This window comes from Acromyrmex echinatior, chromosome 12, assembly GCF_024713525.1.
Source record: "Acromyrmex echinatior isolate Ae372 chromosome 12, ASM2471352v2, whole genome shotgun sequence".
NCBI classification, from domain to species: Eukaryota; Metazoa; Arthropoda; class Insecta; order Hymenoptera; family Formicidae; genus Acromyrmex; species Acromyrmex echinatior.
Window position 1 is genome coordinate 5,661,948 of NC_141863.1, and position 18,528 is coordinate 5,680,475.

At 27.5% G+C, this 18,528-nt stretch overlaps 3 protein-coding genes and 1 long non-coding RNA gene across 9 annotated transcripts in view; 3 read left to right on the forward strand and 1 right to left on the reverse strand.

Moving 5' to 3' along the window:
• LOC105149556 (hypothetical protein) overlaps positions 1–18,528 on the forward strand; it is a 165,690-nt gene that overhangs the window by 14,283 nt on the left and 132,879 nt on the right. The window lies entirely within an intron of this gene.
• Positions 1,380–4,114, reverse strand: LOC147907768 (uncharacterized). The gene is made up of 2 exons (XR_015546938.1): positions 3,418–4,114; positions 1,380–3,273 (listed from the first exon to the last, which is right to left on the reverse strand). It is a non-coding gene; the product is annotated as an uncharacterized LOC147907768 (long non-coding RNA).
• LOC105149624 (uncharacterized) lies at positions 4,376–10,285 on the forward strand. 5 transcript variants are annotated; one of them, XM_087411890.1, is made up of 7 exons: positions 6,494–6,566; positions 6,669–6,737; positions 7,101–7,294; positions 7,591–7,726; positions 9,369–9,533; positions 9,678–9,829; positions 10,007–10,285. In XM_087411890.1, exons 3-7 carry the CDS (start codon positions 7,230–7,232, stop codon positions 10,227–10,229), a joined length of 741 nt encoding a protein of 246 aa, XP_087268016.1. In that variant the 5' UTR covers positions 6,494–6,566; positions 6,669–6,737; positions 7,101–7,229; the 3' UTR covers positions 10,230–10,285. The 5 variants fall into 5 exon arrangements, with proteins under 5 accessions (XP_087268015.1, XP_087268014.1, XP_087268016.1 ...); XM_087411887.1 differs by having other exon boundaries at positions 6,497–6,566; positions 10,004–10,285; XM_087411889.1 differs by lacking the exons at positions 6,494–6,566; positions 6,669–6,737 and adding an exon at positions 4,376–4,465 and having other exon boundaries at positions 7,207–7,294; positions 10,004–10,285.
• Positions 11,629–14,751, forward strand: LOC105149558 (uncharacterized). Its single transcript, XM_011062059.2, has 5 exons — positions 11,629–11,762; positions 12,560–12,704; positions 12,862–13,005; positions 13,126–13,277; positions 14,438–14,751. The coding sequence occupies exons 1-5, from the start codon at positions 11,674–11,676 to the stop codon at positions 14,664–14,666; spliced, it is 759 nt and encodes a 252-aa protein (XP_011060361.1). The 5' UTR covers positions 11,629–11,673; the 3' UTR covers positions 14,667–14,751.

Genomic DNA, 18,528 nt, shown 5'->3' on the forward strand with positions numbered 1-18,528 from the left:
AATTATTGTGCGACAACAAAGACTCGACCTCGGAGCTATACTTATGCTCCCCCATCTAACAAATCAGCGTAATTTTTTAAAACCACGTGATGACGTCCGAATAGGTCTTAAATGGGGAAATGTTTACTATGACATAGACTTTTTTTGTTAAAACTATTATCGTTAATGACACGACATGATAACTTGTGTTTTGTCATTTATTTCTTGAATATTTTTTCTCTCAAAAATATAGAATGTAATAAAATAATAATTATGTTTTAAAAACATAAAATATTTTGAAATAGTTTTTCTGATGACAATTCTTTTTTAAAATATATATAAAATATTTTGAAAGAAATTTTTATTCAAATAACATCTATCTTTTAAAATACATTTTTAAAAACACATTTATTATTAATTATCTCATTAATGATTTAATCTAAATTTAAAAGTTTGAATTTTAATACGTATCGAAGAATTTAAAGATTTAAATTTACAATCAGCGCAAACACCGTGATAACACAATTAATGACATATGGATGAAAAAATATTTCATAATGTCTTGATTAATCGTTTAATTAAAATTATTTTTAGTAATGCTAAATATGATTAATGTTTCAACCAAATTTTCAAATCATGAAAACATAGCTAATTAAATTCTTTTTGTTTTCTTCTTATTCATATCAAGTCGTATTTAAAGATTGACTCATTTTCGCGCATATCGGTCCATTACTTTGATGTTGTAATATAGATGACAAGATTGTTAACTTGCGAAATACTGTTTTCGACTGGTGAATTTCAAAAACGCATATAAACTGTTTAGTATCCAACTTGAAATAGAAAAAAGGAGAAAAAATTTTAATTATTACGAAACAATATATGATATAAGACCTGTTCGCCGCATTTTTGCAGTAATGTCACATTGCATGTATATTATATAATATAACGAGGTGAAAGTTCTTTTTACGATAATCGTTAAAAAATATATTTATTTAAGGATATATATGTGTGTCAAATTTCGAAACATTACTAAATATATAAAAATTTCAGATTGTTCTATTATTACTTTCAAATTATTTGTGTAAAATTTGAATAAAATTCTCTCATTGATTTAAAAGTTATTTAATTTTTTTGTTTGTCTTGATTTTTATGTAAAATATGTAATATGATATTACAAAATCACGTTTGTAATACATATTTGCAAATTTGATGAAGAAGTAATATTAAAAATTAAATCAAATTTTATATACTAATAATAAATATTTATTCAAAAATTTATTTCTACTTATTCCTTTAAAAATTATTGGCCTATTAAAACTGTGTGCAGCAACAAAATATGATCATTTTGCTGCATCATGAGTCAAATTTTTTGTTGTTTTATTTTTTTTAATTAAAATTAATTTTAGGACGTATTCACGGGTTAATATTATCAAAATTTTTTTATATTGAGTGATATTAACTTTTTTTTGGCTGATTGTTTGATTAATATTTTTAGCTAATTGTATAACCAAAACATCCTTAATTACGTGTTTTATACAAGGTCATATGTTTATATAATTACTATTTTTAGTAATTCAGAAGCTAGCATAACATGTAATGTTGTTGTTTCAATATTGTTTTGTTTCAATTATTTCACAAACGCTAAACGCTCTTGGCGCTGTTTTCATTTATCGGAATAAATATTCGTGACTCTAGAGACAAATATTGATTCTAGTTCGTTACAAACACGAGTAAACGGCTCTATAAAATATTGAAAAGAAAATTGCAAAATGTCATATGAAAAATTATCTATTTACATATCTATTAATTTACTGTTATAGTCACAACAAATCGAGACAGTACTTCGCTTTGTTTATCAATTCAGGGACGAATGTAGAGACTCAAGAATTGCTATTACATTTTTATCCATATAACGCACAAAGTTGAACAAACCAATCGCGTGTTATCTGTTATTGTGTAGTCAATACGACGAGAGCTACGTATATCCTGCTCGTCGGTTCATAACAAGAAAACCATACGAGGATTGTTGACTCGTTATAATTTCTGCTGCGTAATACAAACCACGTAATAAAGAAAAAAGCAACACTGTCTTACATACACATTTGTTCACACTCAATAGCTTTCAAACCGGTTCGAAAAACAAGGTATATCTAAAAATGTTTCTTCTTTTTACAAATTTATTGTATAAAAATGTGTAACCGACATTAATTCATTGAACGATAATTATAAGTGAAACAGATAGCGTTTAAACACATGTCATATTAAAAACAGTTGATGATGGAATTGTTGGTTATCGAGCTAATTAAGATTTTACTATCGCATGACATATTGACTAATATATATATAATACATAGAGAGGCATTCAACTTGATCATTGATCATCGTATAAAATATTAAAGTGTCATTCTCAGAATTACAATTGGATAAAAATACAATAGGATCTCATCGTTCATGTTAAATATTTTTATCTTATAATATACTTGATGTGAGATATCATACACAATGAGAAATATACACGGAAAGACAATTTTGCTGCAGTATCATCAAAATAATTGTGTAGGACGATTAAGCTGATTTGTCAGAATGTCAAAATTTTTACAGCATTACTCAAGCTTGAGTATCCTATATAATTATTTTGATGATACAACAAGATTTTCTAATATTTGGCTAAATTTTTGAATGCGTTCACGAAATTGATTTTTCCGTATACATTTGGCGCTTAATTTTTTCGCGTTTCTGATTTCAAGATTATTAAATCTTTTATATTTTTCTAAATTTTTGATTTTCTGCTAAATATACTAAGAGAAATGTTTGATAACCATTTATTTTGTTGATATAACTAAAATAAATTTTCTTACTTTTTCATTTAAAAATCGTGCTGTTCTAATCAAAATTTATTTAGACTAAATTTTGATTAGGACAACAATTTTTAAATAAAAAAGTAAGAAAGTTTTTGTTAATCACATATCAACAAAATAAATATATTCCCCAAAACATTTCTTTCACTATATAATTTTCTATAATACGCCCTTATACACGTCAACGACAAATCCTGCTATCACGTTTGTCAATCTTCTATCCCGAATCTCTCATCTGTGCAGCTTCCCCTCGAGAATGCGTTGGCGGTGCAGTCTCTAAACTTTCTCGCGATATCCCTTTCCGCGATAGCAGATGGTCTGCCTTACGTCACGGCCATTGCGAGGTCACCGACTCTTGACGTGGCGAGTGCAATTACTAGCCACCACGTATTCGCAGCTTTTATGTGCAGATAAAAACGGCAGGCAGTAGGAGTTCCTGCAAAGGCGAAAATGGAGTAATAAGAACGCGCCGCCCGCGGGTTTCTCTTCAAACGACCTCGATCATTCAACTACACAGAAGGAGAAAGCAATATACTCTTCTGCTTCTTTCCTATCTGTTACGGTAACCCGCGATTCGTACAATAAAGCACTCGATTATCCAAACGAATTCCTCTGGCGCTGCTCGAACAATTATCCTTTAGGAAGTACGTACGCCATTGCGTTGAACTATTTCTCTTTCTGTCTAAAGAGGAAAAAAGAAATTTAGACTTGTTATTATGAAATATTTGAAGTGTTCGTTAATTTAAAGGAATTTTTTTTATTTGATAATATCTACACTGAAAAGTATGGAGTGAAATAATTTCAATCAAATGTTCAGTAATATATAATCAAAAATATTTTTTATTTTTCTAAAAAAATTTAACAATTATTATTAAACTATTTGTTATATTATTATATTATGTTTAGTAATATTTATTAAATATTTAGAAAAATTATATTTTATTATATTAACCAAATATTTGATTGAAATTATTTTTCAGCATTTGATAGCTGTTGCTTTTTAACATATTAATTTTAGACGAAGTTAATAATTTTTATTAAAATTTTAATTTAATATGAAGTATTATTATCTTATTATGATGCAAGAAAATATCATTTAATTAAAATTTAATATTAGTACTTAGAGTTTTATTAATGAATATGATGATGATTAAACAGACTTCTAAGTACATTGTATAAGAATATCTTTCTGTTATAGAAATATGACAGTGTAGAGCGAAGTGATAATGTAATCGAATCGAGAAGTGCCGCTCTATTATATGTAGTAAATATACAACAGATAAGTCGTAACATGCAAAACGCATTCGCGATAACGAATTAAAAGCTGTCATTAGTATCATTGACGCTTCTGATTGGCTGTTACGAATACGAGTGCAAATAGTTTTGTGCCACGACTTATCTAGACGGGGCTTTATAGTTGTTTATTTAGTTATGTCGATGTGTAATCGTGGTGTGCATGCGCTCTTACGCATCAGATTTCATAATTAAAGTGAAGTAGTAAAAATATACGTCACGATATACACCCACTTTTCCTCGAACTGCGATTGTCCATCGTAAACGATCCGTCGAGGACGAATTCACCAGGGCCGACAAACAAGCTTGTTTTTTTACTCGTGACTTACTTCCCGGTGCGTCACAATATCCGTGCCAGGAATTTAAAAGTGGATAAAAATGATAGATATGTAGAAAGAGATAAAAAGTGTTTTCAACAAATTTTAAATAATATCTAAGACATAAACGATAACAAAATTACTATTCATTACATCGCTTGTTGCTTCCAGTACTAAGAAACGAGTCATTTAGCAAGAAATTAATTTACATTCTGCTTACTCTGGTAAACATATACGACACCTGTACAGTTTTTATTGCAAAATAATCTAGGAATTAGAAATAATAAATATGATGAATGGATAATATAAAGAAAAAATTATCATGCAAATAAATATCCATATAATAATTTCAATAGTAAAGTGAAAAAGTAAGAAATTAAATAATCTTCTAACTCTGTAAAAATATTTAATAATGTCACACTTAAAGTTTTTATATTTTGATAAAAATTAACCGTTAATAAAAATTAAACAAAACGTTTTTAATCGTATTGTGAAATTAATTATATTCCTATAAGTTAAAAGATTATTTAATTTCTATTCTATCATCTTATTGTTTAAATTATATTATGTATAGTCATTCATACATAATATAATTTCATTATCATTAATTTGTTTATATTTATTACTTTTCATTTCTATAACATTTTGCAATGTAAATTATAATTTTAATAAAATCAAAAAGTAATAAAATTTAAATAAAAAGTTTCTGATTTATTTTTAAATTAGTATTCGTGAAATTATGATGCAACTTGTGTTCCAATTTCTCGTCGCAATCGAATGATGTTAAAAAAACAGAATTCATGAAATATTAATTTAATTAAATTTTGCAATGTTATATTAATTGAGTTTTACAATATAGAGAGCGCCACGTAACGAAGTCGATTCTGCGTCGATAACGAACGTTGAAAAATCTCTGAGTAGAGATCGACTTTATCTCGTTAATTAGAAATAATGGCCGGTATTCTTATAGTTTGTTCTTATTTCAAGACTATCTTAAACAATGTCTTAAGATGGCTTAAGATGCTAAATTAATGTCATTAGAATGTATTTCAATATTTATTGTCAATACTGAAAATTTATAATTCACATTATTATAGATTTTTAGTATTGATTTTGATTATTAAAATACTGCTTAAGAATAAAGTACAAAACACTTTTCAATACTTAAATTTCTATTTAAAAATTAAATATTTCCAATGAAAAGTAATACGTTCCACTGAATAAAGATAATTGGAAATTAAAGTAACAATAAAAGTAAATTTTTTACTATTATTAGAGTAAAAATGTAACAATGTTACCATTATATACAAAAGTAAATAATGATCGTTACCAAAAATGAGTAAATTAACGATAATAGCGTTACAAGTTACAAGTAATACATTATTTTTCAATTCCGCTATTTTGTTTTAACGACTAACAGTCCATGTTTACGTGATATTCAGATTAGATAATATTCAGATCAGACGATCTACGTGTTGCTATTTCATATATCGATAAAATGCAGGAAAGTTGCGTTTTGTATTGCAACATAATTTATAAATAAATACATAAAAAGTGGTTAACAAATACAAGCAATAAATAAAAGGAGCATACACCATCTGCAGGATTTATGTAACGCAATGTTATATATTAATAATCTTTCATTACCGAATTTTACATAAATTTTCTTGCGCACATTCTTGTAACGATCGTTGTAAATAAACGCAAGTATGTTAAATTAATCCCAAATTTAATTTCAAACATATAATACAAGAAATTTATATTAAATTATATTAAATTGAACTTGTCTGGAAATTGTGTACACAGCGATCAAATTCAATTTTAAATGTAACAACGGAAACTGAATTAAAAATATTATAGATGAAGAAAAAAATGTTAAATAAAAGATTGTTATCAGAGATGATTTATATAAAGAAATAGATATGAGATTTAAATTTATAAAATGACACGTTATCGTCAGATTGTTTTCCTATTATATGCTAAGTTATTTAAAAGGTTATAATGCTCCTTTTTTGATGTTTTGTTTTTTAGTACTATGTACAATTTGTTTTGTAACTTATTATGTGTCCGTTGTTCAAACCATCAGCATTTTTGTAAGAAGTCTCGTTCCTTTTGTTATGTAAGTTTATTACATAATTACATACATTTTTATTATGTAAATTAATTTTTAAAAAAATATTAATATTAATCAATTTTCTCATATTATATTTGTTTTAAATAGTAAATCGGACAATTTAATAATAATTTATAATATAATATATTACTCATGATTCAACTTGTTTGACTTTATGTAAGTACATTATTTTTTATAAAATTGTGATTCCCCGACATAATAACAAAAATTATTATAATTCTTATATATAGCAAATGGGACAATTTGATTCCAAGATTCGACAGTATTAGACATTTAATAGTTTGATCATTAATTCGATAACGAAAGATTTTTTAAATAGTATTTATATTTATATTTATGATATTTATATTTATGGTATTGCGCTGCATAAATCCTGCATGCTCCTTTTATTTATTTCTTAACATGATTTATATTTTTATTTTATACTTTAAGTATTTCTGATAATATTGTTGGTTTTTCCTCTTATTCTTTATACTTCATTAACTTGATGGCTGGTGTGCGATAAAAACGTAATCTAAGTATATAATTCCTTTGATTGATGATCATCAACAAGATTAATAGAAAGAGTGGGGCTTGATATTCAATCACATTTATTTAAGAAATTTATAAAGCGAAATTTCTATAGGAATTTGAGATAGTCTCGTTACAATGGCCATGAAGCTCGTTTACATTCTTATACTTATTCCTTTGGTTTCGGCCAAGCTAGAAACTTTGTAAGTGTGTAATAATATTTTACTCATATTAAAAATTATTATTTAATTTATCTTAACTTTTCAATGTTTGTTATTTTAACTTTATCTTTAATTTTTCGATTGTCAATTTAAAAAATCAATTTTAAATCTCAAAAACATCTTCTAACGTACGTTATATTATTTATACTTCGCTTGTAAATTTTTTTATTTTATTATGTAAAGCCTATTTCATTTAACTTCTTTTAATTTAACTTCTTTTTAATATTATTTAAAAATAGAATCTACCTTAAGTCGAAATAAATTTTCAATAATTATAGGAATATTACTGAAAGATTTGCAGATGCTAATATAAATGCTCTAATAGATCATTCTATTCCTCAAATTTCGCAATATATAATCAATCATGGCCTGGACCCTCTCAAGCTCCCGCCAATTACGAAAAAATTATGGATGGTACGTAACGTTCTTACTCAATTTATAAAAGGAATAGTTAAATCTGCGAGATTATTTAATTATTTATTATTAATTATGTTTAATTAAACAATAAATATTCATAATACATTACAACAGATCTTCACAAAACAAATGTTCAATGAACTGTAAGCTTGAATTTAGTGAATCGAGTAATGCCATCGAGAAACCAGTTACATAAGAGTCCGTTATTACAATAAATTCGTGCACGTTCCCTCACAATTGCGAGAGGTTGCCTCGAAAATCGGGAGAAAGCTGGGTTTCGGGGTCAGAGCTGGGATTTGAGGTCAGCGGGCCGCGATACGAAAGCGAGCGCACTGCTTAACCTCGGCGCCTCGAAAATCGGGAGAAAGCGAAACCGAAGAGTTGGGCCTTGGACGAGAGCGAGAGTGAATCCCGGGATGACACTTTCGAGCATTGACCTTGGACCGAGGTGAATCATGATAGAAGTCAATCCGAGGTCAATCCTCGCCTCGTTTTCACCGATCTCATTTTTGACGCTTCGAAGGTTGACGCGCAATACCTTTAAACTTGAACGAGAGAGTGAAATCAAGGTTTCACTTGGTAGATCGAGGTAGAAGGCAAGCTCGAGCTCAAGTTCAATGCCGCCGTTCAGCGCAAGTGCTCTTCCCGTATCACGTCGGGCGCGAATTAAGTCATTTATCTTACGGTACTACCATGAAATTGAATAAGTTCCTCTCTCTGTCTCAAATAAAGAGAATATATTTCGAAGGCTTTTCGCGAGAATTGAAGATTAAAGGAGAGTGAAGTATTTTTTAGAAGATTAAATCACATTTTATAATATTCTGTGTACTCTTGTAAATCCATATTGCACAAAAGCTTACAACAATATTTGTAATATTTATTGTTTTTGCAATATTGCTGGAATAATCTACTGTTTGTAAAGTTTCTTTATCGCTATTAACATTTGTATATTAATCCTCCAGAGTTGACAATAGGTTTAGTTGGGACTCGCTTATTTATAAATCTCTTTATCAAAAATGTTAAAGAATTCAATTTTTTTAATGCTAATCTATAAATTTAGATTATTTTTATTGTCATTCTGTTACGTCAGTCTATTTCCTTGAAATTAATGCCTTTTAACGTAGATAAAATAAATAGGTCTTACAAACTCAATGTGAGTAACCGCGTTAAAAATTTTGTCGTCACCTCCGAAAGGTAGATAATTTTAATGTTTGCAAGCATCTTTATATATATTTTGAATATATATATTTGATTATTTGATAGAAGTATATTAATTCATTTATAATTGAATAAAGGTTTTACTCGTCTGAAAAGTAATGTCATATTTAAAAACAAATTAATTACTTAATCGCGCCACTTCAGGCGAGCGATTAAATAATTTAAATGTTTATTAAATATTGTCGAGAAAACGTATACATTGGTTTCGTATTACATCTCATTATTTTTAAGTATGTATAGAGATAATGCGATGATAAGCAACGAAATCTTATTACGTTTCGTCCAACTACTCACATCGCCATGATTTCGCGTTAGATTTGAGGGTTTCTGATAAAACATTAACTCGATTACGATAACGAAATTATACGTCACGGTTTTATTAAGACTAATAAGTAATATACTGATTTTAATTTTATGCAAGAATCTTCTACAAACGAAGTATATCGAACCATACAAAGCTGACTTGTCTTTGCATTCTGGAATATTGAAACATTTGTCCAACTTGAAGCGTTATGGCAACGCTACTATGCATTACGAAAATAAATTATTAAAACTGAATATTGGTTTCGAATTTAAAGAATTAGAGGTAACAAATTTTTTCATTTCCTCGTTTCTTTAAAATAAGAAGCTTACTAAATAAAATTACATTATATAAGCATTTTAGTTGTATACATATACAACACATTATTATAATATTCTGTTTTGTAAAAATAATTGTTTTTATATTTAGGTATTATACGATTTCGCTGTAAAAATTTTTTTTTTCAATTCTGAGGGCCTCATTTTAGCTTCAACAGAAAACGTACGCACTAAATTTTACGTCACATTCAACACATCGAATAAATCTTTATCTCTCAACGAATTCGACTTACAACTTCCAAGGTATTGAGCATTAATCGCAAATTATTATATTATGTAGAATCTATGTCTTTCTCATGATATATTTATGTTTATTTATGAAGAAATTTTATTCTAAGCTTAATTACTCAATTATGCGTTATATTATGAAGAAATTTTATTTTAAGCTTAATTCAATTATGCTTTATATTATTGCAGTAGCATTAAAGTCACAATCAAAAATAAGAAAGGAGAAGTGGAGCATATAAAAACATTAATCGTAAAAATCATAATTCCTTTCTTTAAGAACACCCTTGTGAATATTATTCAGAAGGAAGGAGCGAAAGCAATTCAAGCATACCTCGAAAACATAGGCAAATTTTTCGAAAAATTGGAAACACGTAATGAAATAATAAATCAATATTTACAAATATTAATTTCTTAATATGATATGTTGTATAATTTATATTGTACGTTCATAAATACATTAAATTATTCTAATGTTTGTACATTTATGAGAGTAGTCTCAAGGATCCTTGAATGTCCTTAAATCCTGGCATTATCCTGAGATTTAATGTATCTTGAAAAACATCTATTTCAGGACTGACCTGGAATTTTTGTCATTCTTTTATAAAAAAAAAATTGGATTATGAAAAAGGAAAGAAATAAGAAATATTTCCCGTATATGCGCAAAAATTATGTCGGTAACGAACTTTCACTTTTATAAAGTGATGTTTATGATATATTAATAAAAAGAAAAGTTGTATTTAGATATAAACCTTCTCTTAAAGATGCATTAAGACAAATCACTAATTGAAAACTTGGATTTAATATCTGCAATTATAGAATATAGCAGAAAAATTATCGTTTGTGTTAAATGTTCATTTATTATTTATAAAACATTAAATAATATTGTTTCAAATTTGTTTGCGTTTTAATTAATTTGTCATATAGAATTCTAATTTGAATACAAAAAAACATATAATATTTGCGCGAATCAATATAAATTAATTAACTGATGAAAATTAATTGACTTGGAAAAACCAAAGATTTTTACTCAGAATGTCCTGGAATTATCTTTTCCTGGAATTGATCAGATATCGTTCACACTAAATCTATATGAATCTGTTCCATCAATATAATGAGAATCTTTTTTTAATGAAGGTTTTTTCAAATAAAAACTTAAAAGTTTGTTTTTATATTTATATATCCGGAAAAAAATTTCCGTATTTATAGATGCAATAAACAATTTGAAAATGGAAAGAGATTCTTGAAAGAAAGTATAACTTTTTTCGTGAATGTTTAGAGATTTATTTCTATATTTTCTTATTGATAATTTTCGGTTTTCATAAAAAAAGGTATAAAAATATAAAAATAAAACGCTCTCTGAACGGTCGCAAAAATGTAAAAGTTGTACTCTTCTTTAACTTCTTAGACTAGTTTAGTTTTGTAAAAAATTCTTTAATTACATGTATTACAATTTTGACGCTGCAATCATTATTCCTAAAAAATATTTTGCTACTTCAATTAGAATTATAGCTGTTTTTTGTATCTGATAAAAAATTATATATCATACGTATAGAATTTATAGCACAAATCTAAATTCTATCTCTATCATCTATATGATTAGATGCAATACATATTCAACACTTACTGGAAATTTATCTATTTTAGCTATTTTTCGTATTTAGATAATTTTCGCTATAACTGCAAGATCACTTTTTTGAATATAATGCTGTTATATCGGAAAGATCTTTAGATTGTCGTTAAATGATTTCGTGATATCTAACTGCTTAGAATTATCAAGTCGATAAGACGTAATCAGATGTCAGAAAATGAATAAATATAGAGAAAACCGTATCTTCGGTAGTTGAATTATTACCGCCGTCATGGGTAGGCAAATACAATTGACTTTCCTCCTCGTAATCGTAGTGTGTATGGTGCATAGTACACCTCTTACAGTTGAACAGAACACTGAGTAAGTTCGTATGCTCTTAATTTTTCATGATCTTACTTTTGTTATTTATTCGTTCTGTAATTAAATCTTCGTATTGCATTTTACAGAGAATAAAACTTTTTTTTTCTTATGTTTACTTTAATCTTACATTACTTGCACAAATTTTTAAGGTAATTATGAGATCGCGTGAAATATTTTTGACACATCAACATTATATCTCAATTTTCATTGTTCTCTTTGAAGATTTATAATAAATGAAGATTGATATATCCTGTAGATAAAGAGATAAATACAAAATATTTATTTAATTGTAAAACAATTTGCGCTAAATGTAATGTGCATAAATATTAGGTGTTGGAATTAATTCGTAGCGTTTTACAAGTGATGGGAAGTACTTTCATTAATGTATTTTTTAATGCTCATGTGAAATAAATAACATTCTTTCATTAAAAAACGCTACGAATTAATTCCAACACCTAATAGTTTTTATACATTTAGCGAATTTCTAAGACTGGACATCCCATGCGAGTAAAGAATTATTGCAATTTGCAGTTAACTTTACGATAACTAAAAAATCGTACGCGCCAGATATACTTCTTCAATTTTTCAAGAAATAAAATTTAAAGTTTTTATATACATTTTATATATAACGTTCTATATATTTATTTTATATATGTATGTATATATATATACAAAATTTGTAATTAATATATATATATATATATATATACGTGCTTCGAAAATTTATTACATACTGTGATTTCATTTAAATGAATTAATTGAAGCGTTCAACAAACGTATATTTTTATATTATGCAGTTCTGAAAATCAAAATGTAGAAATAAGAGCGAATCTTAATAAAGTAGTTGATGCTCTATTGCCTTCCATACGTCAATTCATCTTGAAGAATGGAATGGATCCTATGCAACTCCCCAATATTTCTACACATATTTTCCCACATTTGGTATGTAAGAATGAAACTAATAATTAAATCTTTGTTCCTACAAAGATTTTTGTTAAATTTTCTAAAAAAGTGATAAATTGAAGTTCATTTTTCTAAGATCCAATAATAAGATCCACTGATACATTTCATTCCGATTATTTGAAAATAATACTTTTAGACTGGGAAACTCAAGGGAAATCTCGATCTCAAGAATGGGTGGATACAAAATTTATCGCTAGTAAAGCGCACTCAACATGTAACTGCAATATATAAGGACTTACGTTTAACGATAGATATGAATTTGGGATTTGACGTTATGAACGTAAGAACAAGACGGACATGATGCTAATATTAATAACATGATTAATATCAAAAAGCTACAATTTATAAAAGACTTATATCTCATTATATAACTTTTTATATCTCATTCTATAATTTTCAGTTTAATTATAATTATAATCTGAAGCATTTACTATATAAGAGAAAAGGTGATGTATATGGTCGTTTATACGATCTTGATGTCAATGTCGTGGCGACGATCGATCTAAATACATACTACTTACTTCTCGATTCCATAAAGTTCTCTAACGTCTGGTAAGTATTTCTTGTTTCCTTTTGTACACTGAGAGAAAAATGTTTCATATTAAAATTATATTATAATTGTATGATAAAATAATTCTGGTTGATCCATTTTTATAGTTGAGGTGTGCCATCAAAGTTAAATGTTAAAATTAAATGTTTAATGTTTCTATAAATGAAGAAAAATAATAGTGCAATTCAAAACGTTGTAGGTACAATTGATATTTTTATTCTACAACATTTTGATTTACATTTTTACTTGAATTTACATTTTGAAATTTTAACAACTTTGAACACAATTTTTAAAAAGTTGGTACTTAATTAAAAATTTTTGTAAAAACTGATTTATGGCTCATATTTTTAGTTACTACAGTAATTTTTTGTAAGTTCGATTGTAGTTCATTCAAGAAAATAAATTTTTCCTTTCTTTTGAAAAATTAAAAAATTATTACGTTATTTACACTTATTATGTTTTATTTTGGCACGCCTCAGTTGTTGCTAAAATATTAATAATATTAATTATATTTGTAATTCCATTAAAAAATATATAGTTAGTATTATAAATTATTATAAATTATAGTTAAATTAATGATAATTGCAATCATTTTTTCTTTCGGTGTATTATTTACTCATCGTATATAAAATACTACAAGTAGGGATTTTATGCGAGCAAATCGAGCGCAAATATTTATTAAATATTTATCAATTTGGAATGTCATAAATTATATTCTATTGATTGATGATAGGACTGAGTTGTTTTCGTAACGGCACATTAAACAGATGCAGTAATAAAACGATGTAGTAAATAATCATTGTCCGATATCTACATTTGATAAGTGCAGATATCGGATATTATTATTATCTATTATATTGTTTTCCATCTGTTTAATATGTTGTCACGAGAAATGATAATAATCGCCCTGTAAAAATTTCAATTGAAGTTTATCAAGATATGTCACTGATACTTTCAATTTCAACATCTACTCGCAAGCATCTTCTTTTATTAGATGGCTACGAAATATTGATTAATCTCTTGATTTAAATTGCAAATTTATCTTACAAGTTTAATTTAATTTGTGAACAATTTACAAACATAAGTATATCATAAGTTTTTGCGAATTTAATTCGCGTAATAATTTTTTTTTTACTTTCGTCTTTACTTTTTTCTTTCGCAGGAAATTCGACCTACAATTTAGAGGTAATCTTCTGGATCCTCTTGTGAACGCTTTGACTAAAATAATCACAAAGGTTTTCCAAAATCCCCTATTAAAAGTTATTGAGAATCGTACCAAATCGAATTTCGGCATACAACTTGATAAGTGGAACACAAATACTCCACAGTCAAAGCGTACGGCAATAATAGATAAATGGCTCGACATTGTGAAATCGAAATTTAATAATTAATTCTTGTTATTCTATGATGGTATATTCATGATTTTATACCCTAAAAATATAAGCTGATTAAATCATTAAACGCTTATAATATCAACATCAAGCACATTTATCACTGATCTCCAAGCATTTTATAGTCCATTTTATTTTCCACAGTTTAAGGATGTATCAGATCTATGTTGTCGCTGCAAAAGTAACTAGAATTGGAAATTTATTTCTGCATAAAAATAAATGCTATATACATATAAAATAATTCAATAAATTCAATATTTATACTTAACAGTATATAATAATTTTATATTTTAAATGAAAATTTTCAATTATTTCTTAAAATTATTATTATTTCTTGTCTACTTTTTATTAAAATAAGCCAAGTTTTAAATAAACCAAAACTATTTTTTATTACTTTTAAATATAATTAGATAAAAATCTGTAATTTTTTTCATAGGTTTTCCTTTTTGTTAAAAAATACATACAATCTTTAATTCTTAAAATTGAATTTGAAAATTGAAGTATGTCCTTGTTAATCAACTAACTTGGTAATGTAAAATATCTTTGCAAGTAAATTATTTTTATTCTATAAAAACAATATTAATTATTTTTATTATCAATAGATAAATTATCTGAAGAAATATCTCTACGAACAATTAATATATCATTAACAAACGCGCGTCAAATTTTACAAAATGATGCGAAAATTATTTGATGTATGCTCTGCTCATAAGCGACGACAAACTACGGTAGTTTTGATGGGCAAACGGTGAATAGTCAAACTATCTAAAGCAACGATCAATATGCATTACTTACAACACTGTTAAGCTGTAACTTTGCGAGTACTCCTGCCGCTTAATCTTATTAAACTTAGTCGGATTTCTCTCCAGCACGTCGCGTCTTGACGCCGTTGTTTTGGTCGCGAACGGCGATAGCGCAATCTGCATAGAGATAGCTCTATGAAAATCCACAGGGGGGGTGGTCTCCGGGGATATCACGAGAGGTGCGCGTGGTAATCTTGTTTATACATACAACATTGCGGATATCGCAAGCACGAAACCGCCGATCGATAACGCCGACCGATTCCAGGTGCTAATACTAATATTATATATGTACTTCATTTTCACCACTCTGTTTTACGCTCATCCAAACATTCCTATTAATTTATCCCTGCCCCAAACCAGAACCTTCTAACAGAAGTTAATTTGTTGGTATAACACAAAGAAAAATACTAACGCTTCGTATTCATTAAAAGGATCAAATGAATAAATTGCTATAAAAATAAAGCAATGAAAAATCAAATATTTCATTTTAATACAATATAAAGAACGTAATTGTTGAAAAGAATTTTAAAATCCTATCTTTGACAAGAGAAATATAATATTAATCGAAAAAATTGACCGCTCTCAATTTCCGCTCAAGTTTTATTACATTTAAAATGTTATTTTATTATATATTCAAAATGTTAATTTTATAGATTACACTTGGCGTTTTCGCTTTATTTTTATCATTAATTAATAAAGAGAATTAATTGAATAGGGGCTGAGCTTAATAACATTGTCTTTCCCCTAATAAACATTATGCGTTAATACACATATGCAGTGATGGTTGCCTATCATCAGGTGTATGTATTAGATACAAAACGGTCTTTACTCATATAATTTAATTAACATTTGTAACGTGCATAATCATTATACGTCTACATTATTAAAACAGCATTTATGATGCATAAATGCACATTTATATGATGTTCGTTTAGTGAGCGGAGAAAGTATTTTTATCTTGCGTAAAACCATTTTATCCGAATTTAATTTTTAATTACGTTGCACGAAATTTTTTGCATAAAAATTTTGTAATATTTTTATCCAATTTTATCCAATTATTATTACACTGAGAAAAAATTGTTTATTTGATTAAATTTATTTAGTTGTTTTTATTTTTTCGTATTTAAGTCAAATACATTATATTTAATTTAAATACGTACATTTTTCACAACAAAAAAATAAAAACAAAATTAAATTAATTGATTTAGTTGAATGAACATTTTTTTTTCTTAATGTATGTAAAACTTATCGCATTTTATATGAACTTGCATGACATGTAAACGTGAGTTGAGACTCGCTATTCTTAAAAGTTCTATTTAGCTCGACTCGAGACAGTCCGCAATATCTCAACTGTCGAGAGGACGAATTGTGCGATTCACGACAGAATCGCGTGCTTCCATTATCCACGATAATATCGAGGCATACCTATCTGTGCTTCACATACTGGATCAGATACTCAGTATAGAGAATCAAGAGAAAGCCGCTATTGTCTATCTACGTGCACCTAGAATGCAACATCCCTCCCTATTATTATTGATTATGATACCTGCATGCCGAAGGATTATAAACTGCATTACCACTACCGCGTCGCGCAGACATCCTTGATGCATCTTGACGAAGCTGACTCTCTCTTGACGCATTTGTCGACGGATTTACCGAAAGCTGTCGAAATTAAAGCCAATTTCTCAATTGTCTCAAGGTTAAAATCGTTAATTTTTCGAGAATTTGCAATTAAATTAGCATTCATTATTAATGACAAAATTATAAAATTTGCAAAATAGCAGTCTTTTCAGATAATAAATTTTGTCAATTTTTTATTGTCACTTTTTAGAAATAATTATAAGCTTTAGAAAAAATATACGAGTGGATACATTAATTTGGCTTTGAAGACATTTTGTATGTTAAAATAAATACATATGTATAATATATAATATATATATATATATATATATAATATTACATTAGAAGTATCAACATTTCTTATTTACTAAAAAGATCAAGCAAATACAATAAATTACCATAAAAAAGAAACCAAATATTTTATCAATATGAAGGATATATATTGAAAAATTTCAGAATCCTATTTTTTACATAAGAAATATAATATTAGGTGTTGGAATTAATTCGTAGCGTTTTTTAATGAAAGAATGTTATTTATTTCACATGAGCATTAAAAAATACATTAATGAAAGTACTTCCCATCACTTGTAAAACGCTACGAATTAATTCCAACACCTAATATAATATATTATAATATAAAAAATAAGAATGGTCAATAATGATCACTCAGTATTTTAAGTGTTAAGATATAATTTATTATGATATTATTTATCGTCTCTTTTAATTTAAGATTTTCAAGCCTGCTTGACAATAATGGTTTTCAGGAAATGGGTGGTAACTTCATCTTGCTAGAGCACACTTTCAACTTCTGCACTCACGCGGTATTATTAATCCGAAACGTTTCGTGGTGGGGGACAAGGGCAGATGTAACTAACGAGGATTTTCTTCCTTTGTCTCTTTGTATTTGCCGACCAGGCGGAAACTGATATGAGACACGCCGACATATTACTTCAACTTGGACGCTGATTAGCAACGCGACGCGACGACGAGTATATATGGAGAAATGTGGGAAATATGACGAAACGGAAATAAAAGTTCAGACGCGACCGTAGGGATTTACGATGAAGATAAGCGGTCAAATTGTACGCAATGCGATAGGCTCTATGTGAAATCGCTGATTTCGGAGGAAATTATAATAATTTTCTTCGAATTGAAAATCTCGCGTTCGAAAATTAATTTTCTTCGAATCAATCGATGTGGATGTGAATAAAATTGATTTCCTACGTCTGATTGAACATTGGGAAATCTCTCTCTTGCGAAAATGGCTTCTAAATAAAAATAAATCTACATGCTACATTTACATTCTTCTATAATTATATTTCTTACGTGTTCAAATAAGCACGATAACTTTACATTTTCCTTGCATTTCTTGCATGTATACCGCATACAAATAGATACATTATTAAATTCATACTATCAATTATATTCAATTTGATTTA

Excerpts from the sequence above, each read along its gene's own strand:
- LOC105149558 (XM_011062059.2), top strand. The coding sequence starts at position 11,674 with ATGGGTAGGCAAATACAATTGACTTTCCTCCTCGTAATCGTAGTGTGT. Across the intron at positions 11,763-12,559 it reads ACAGTTGAACAGAACACTGA|TTCTGAAAATCAAAATGTAG; the intron begins GTAAGTTCGTAT and ends TATATTATGCAG. Across the intron at positions 13,278-14,437 it reads ATAAAGTTCTCTAACGTCTG|GAAATTCGACCTACAATTTA; the intron begins GTAAGTATTTCT and ends TTTCTTTCGCAG.
- LOC105149624 (XM_087411889.1), top strand. The coding sequence starts at position 7,230 with ATGGCCATGAAGCTCGTTTACATTCTTATACTTATTCCTTTGGTTTCG. Across the intron at positions 7,727-9,368 it reads TTACGAAAAAATTATGGATG|AATCTTCTACAAACGAAGTA; the intron begins GTACGTAACGTT and ends ATTTTATGCAAG. Across the intron at positions 9,534-9,677 it reads TCGAATTTAAAGAATTAGAG|GTATTATACGATTTCGCTGT; the intron begins GTAACAAATTTT and ends TTTTATATTTAG.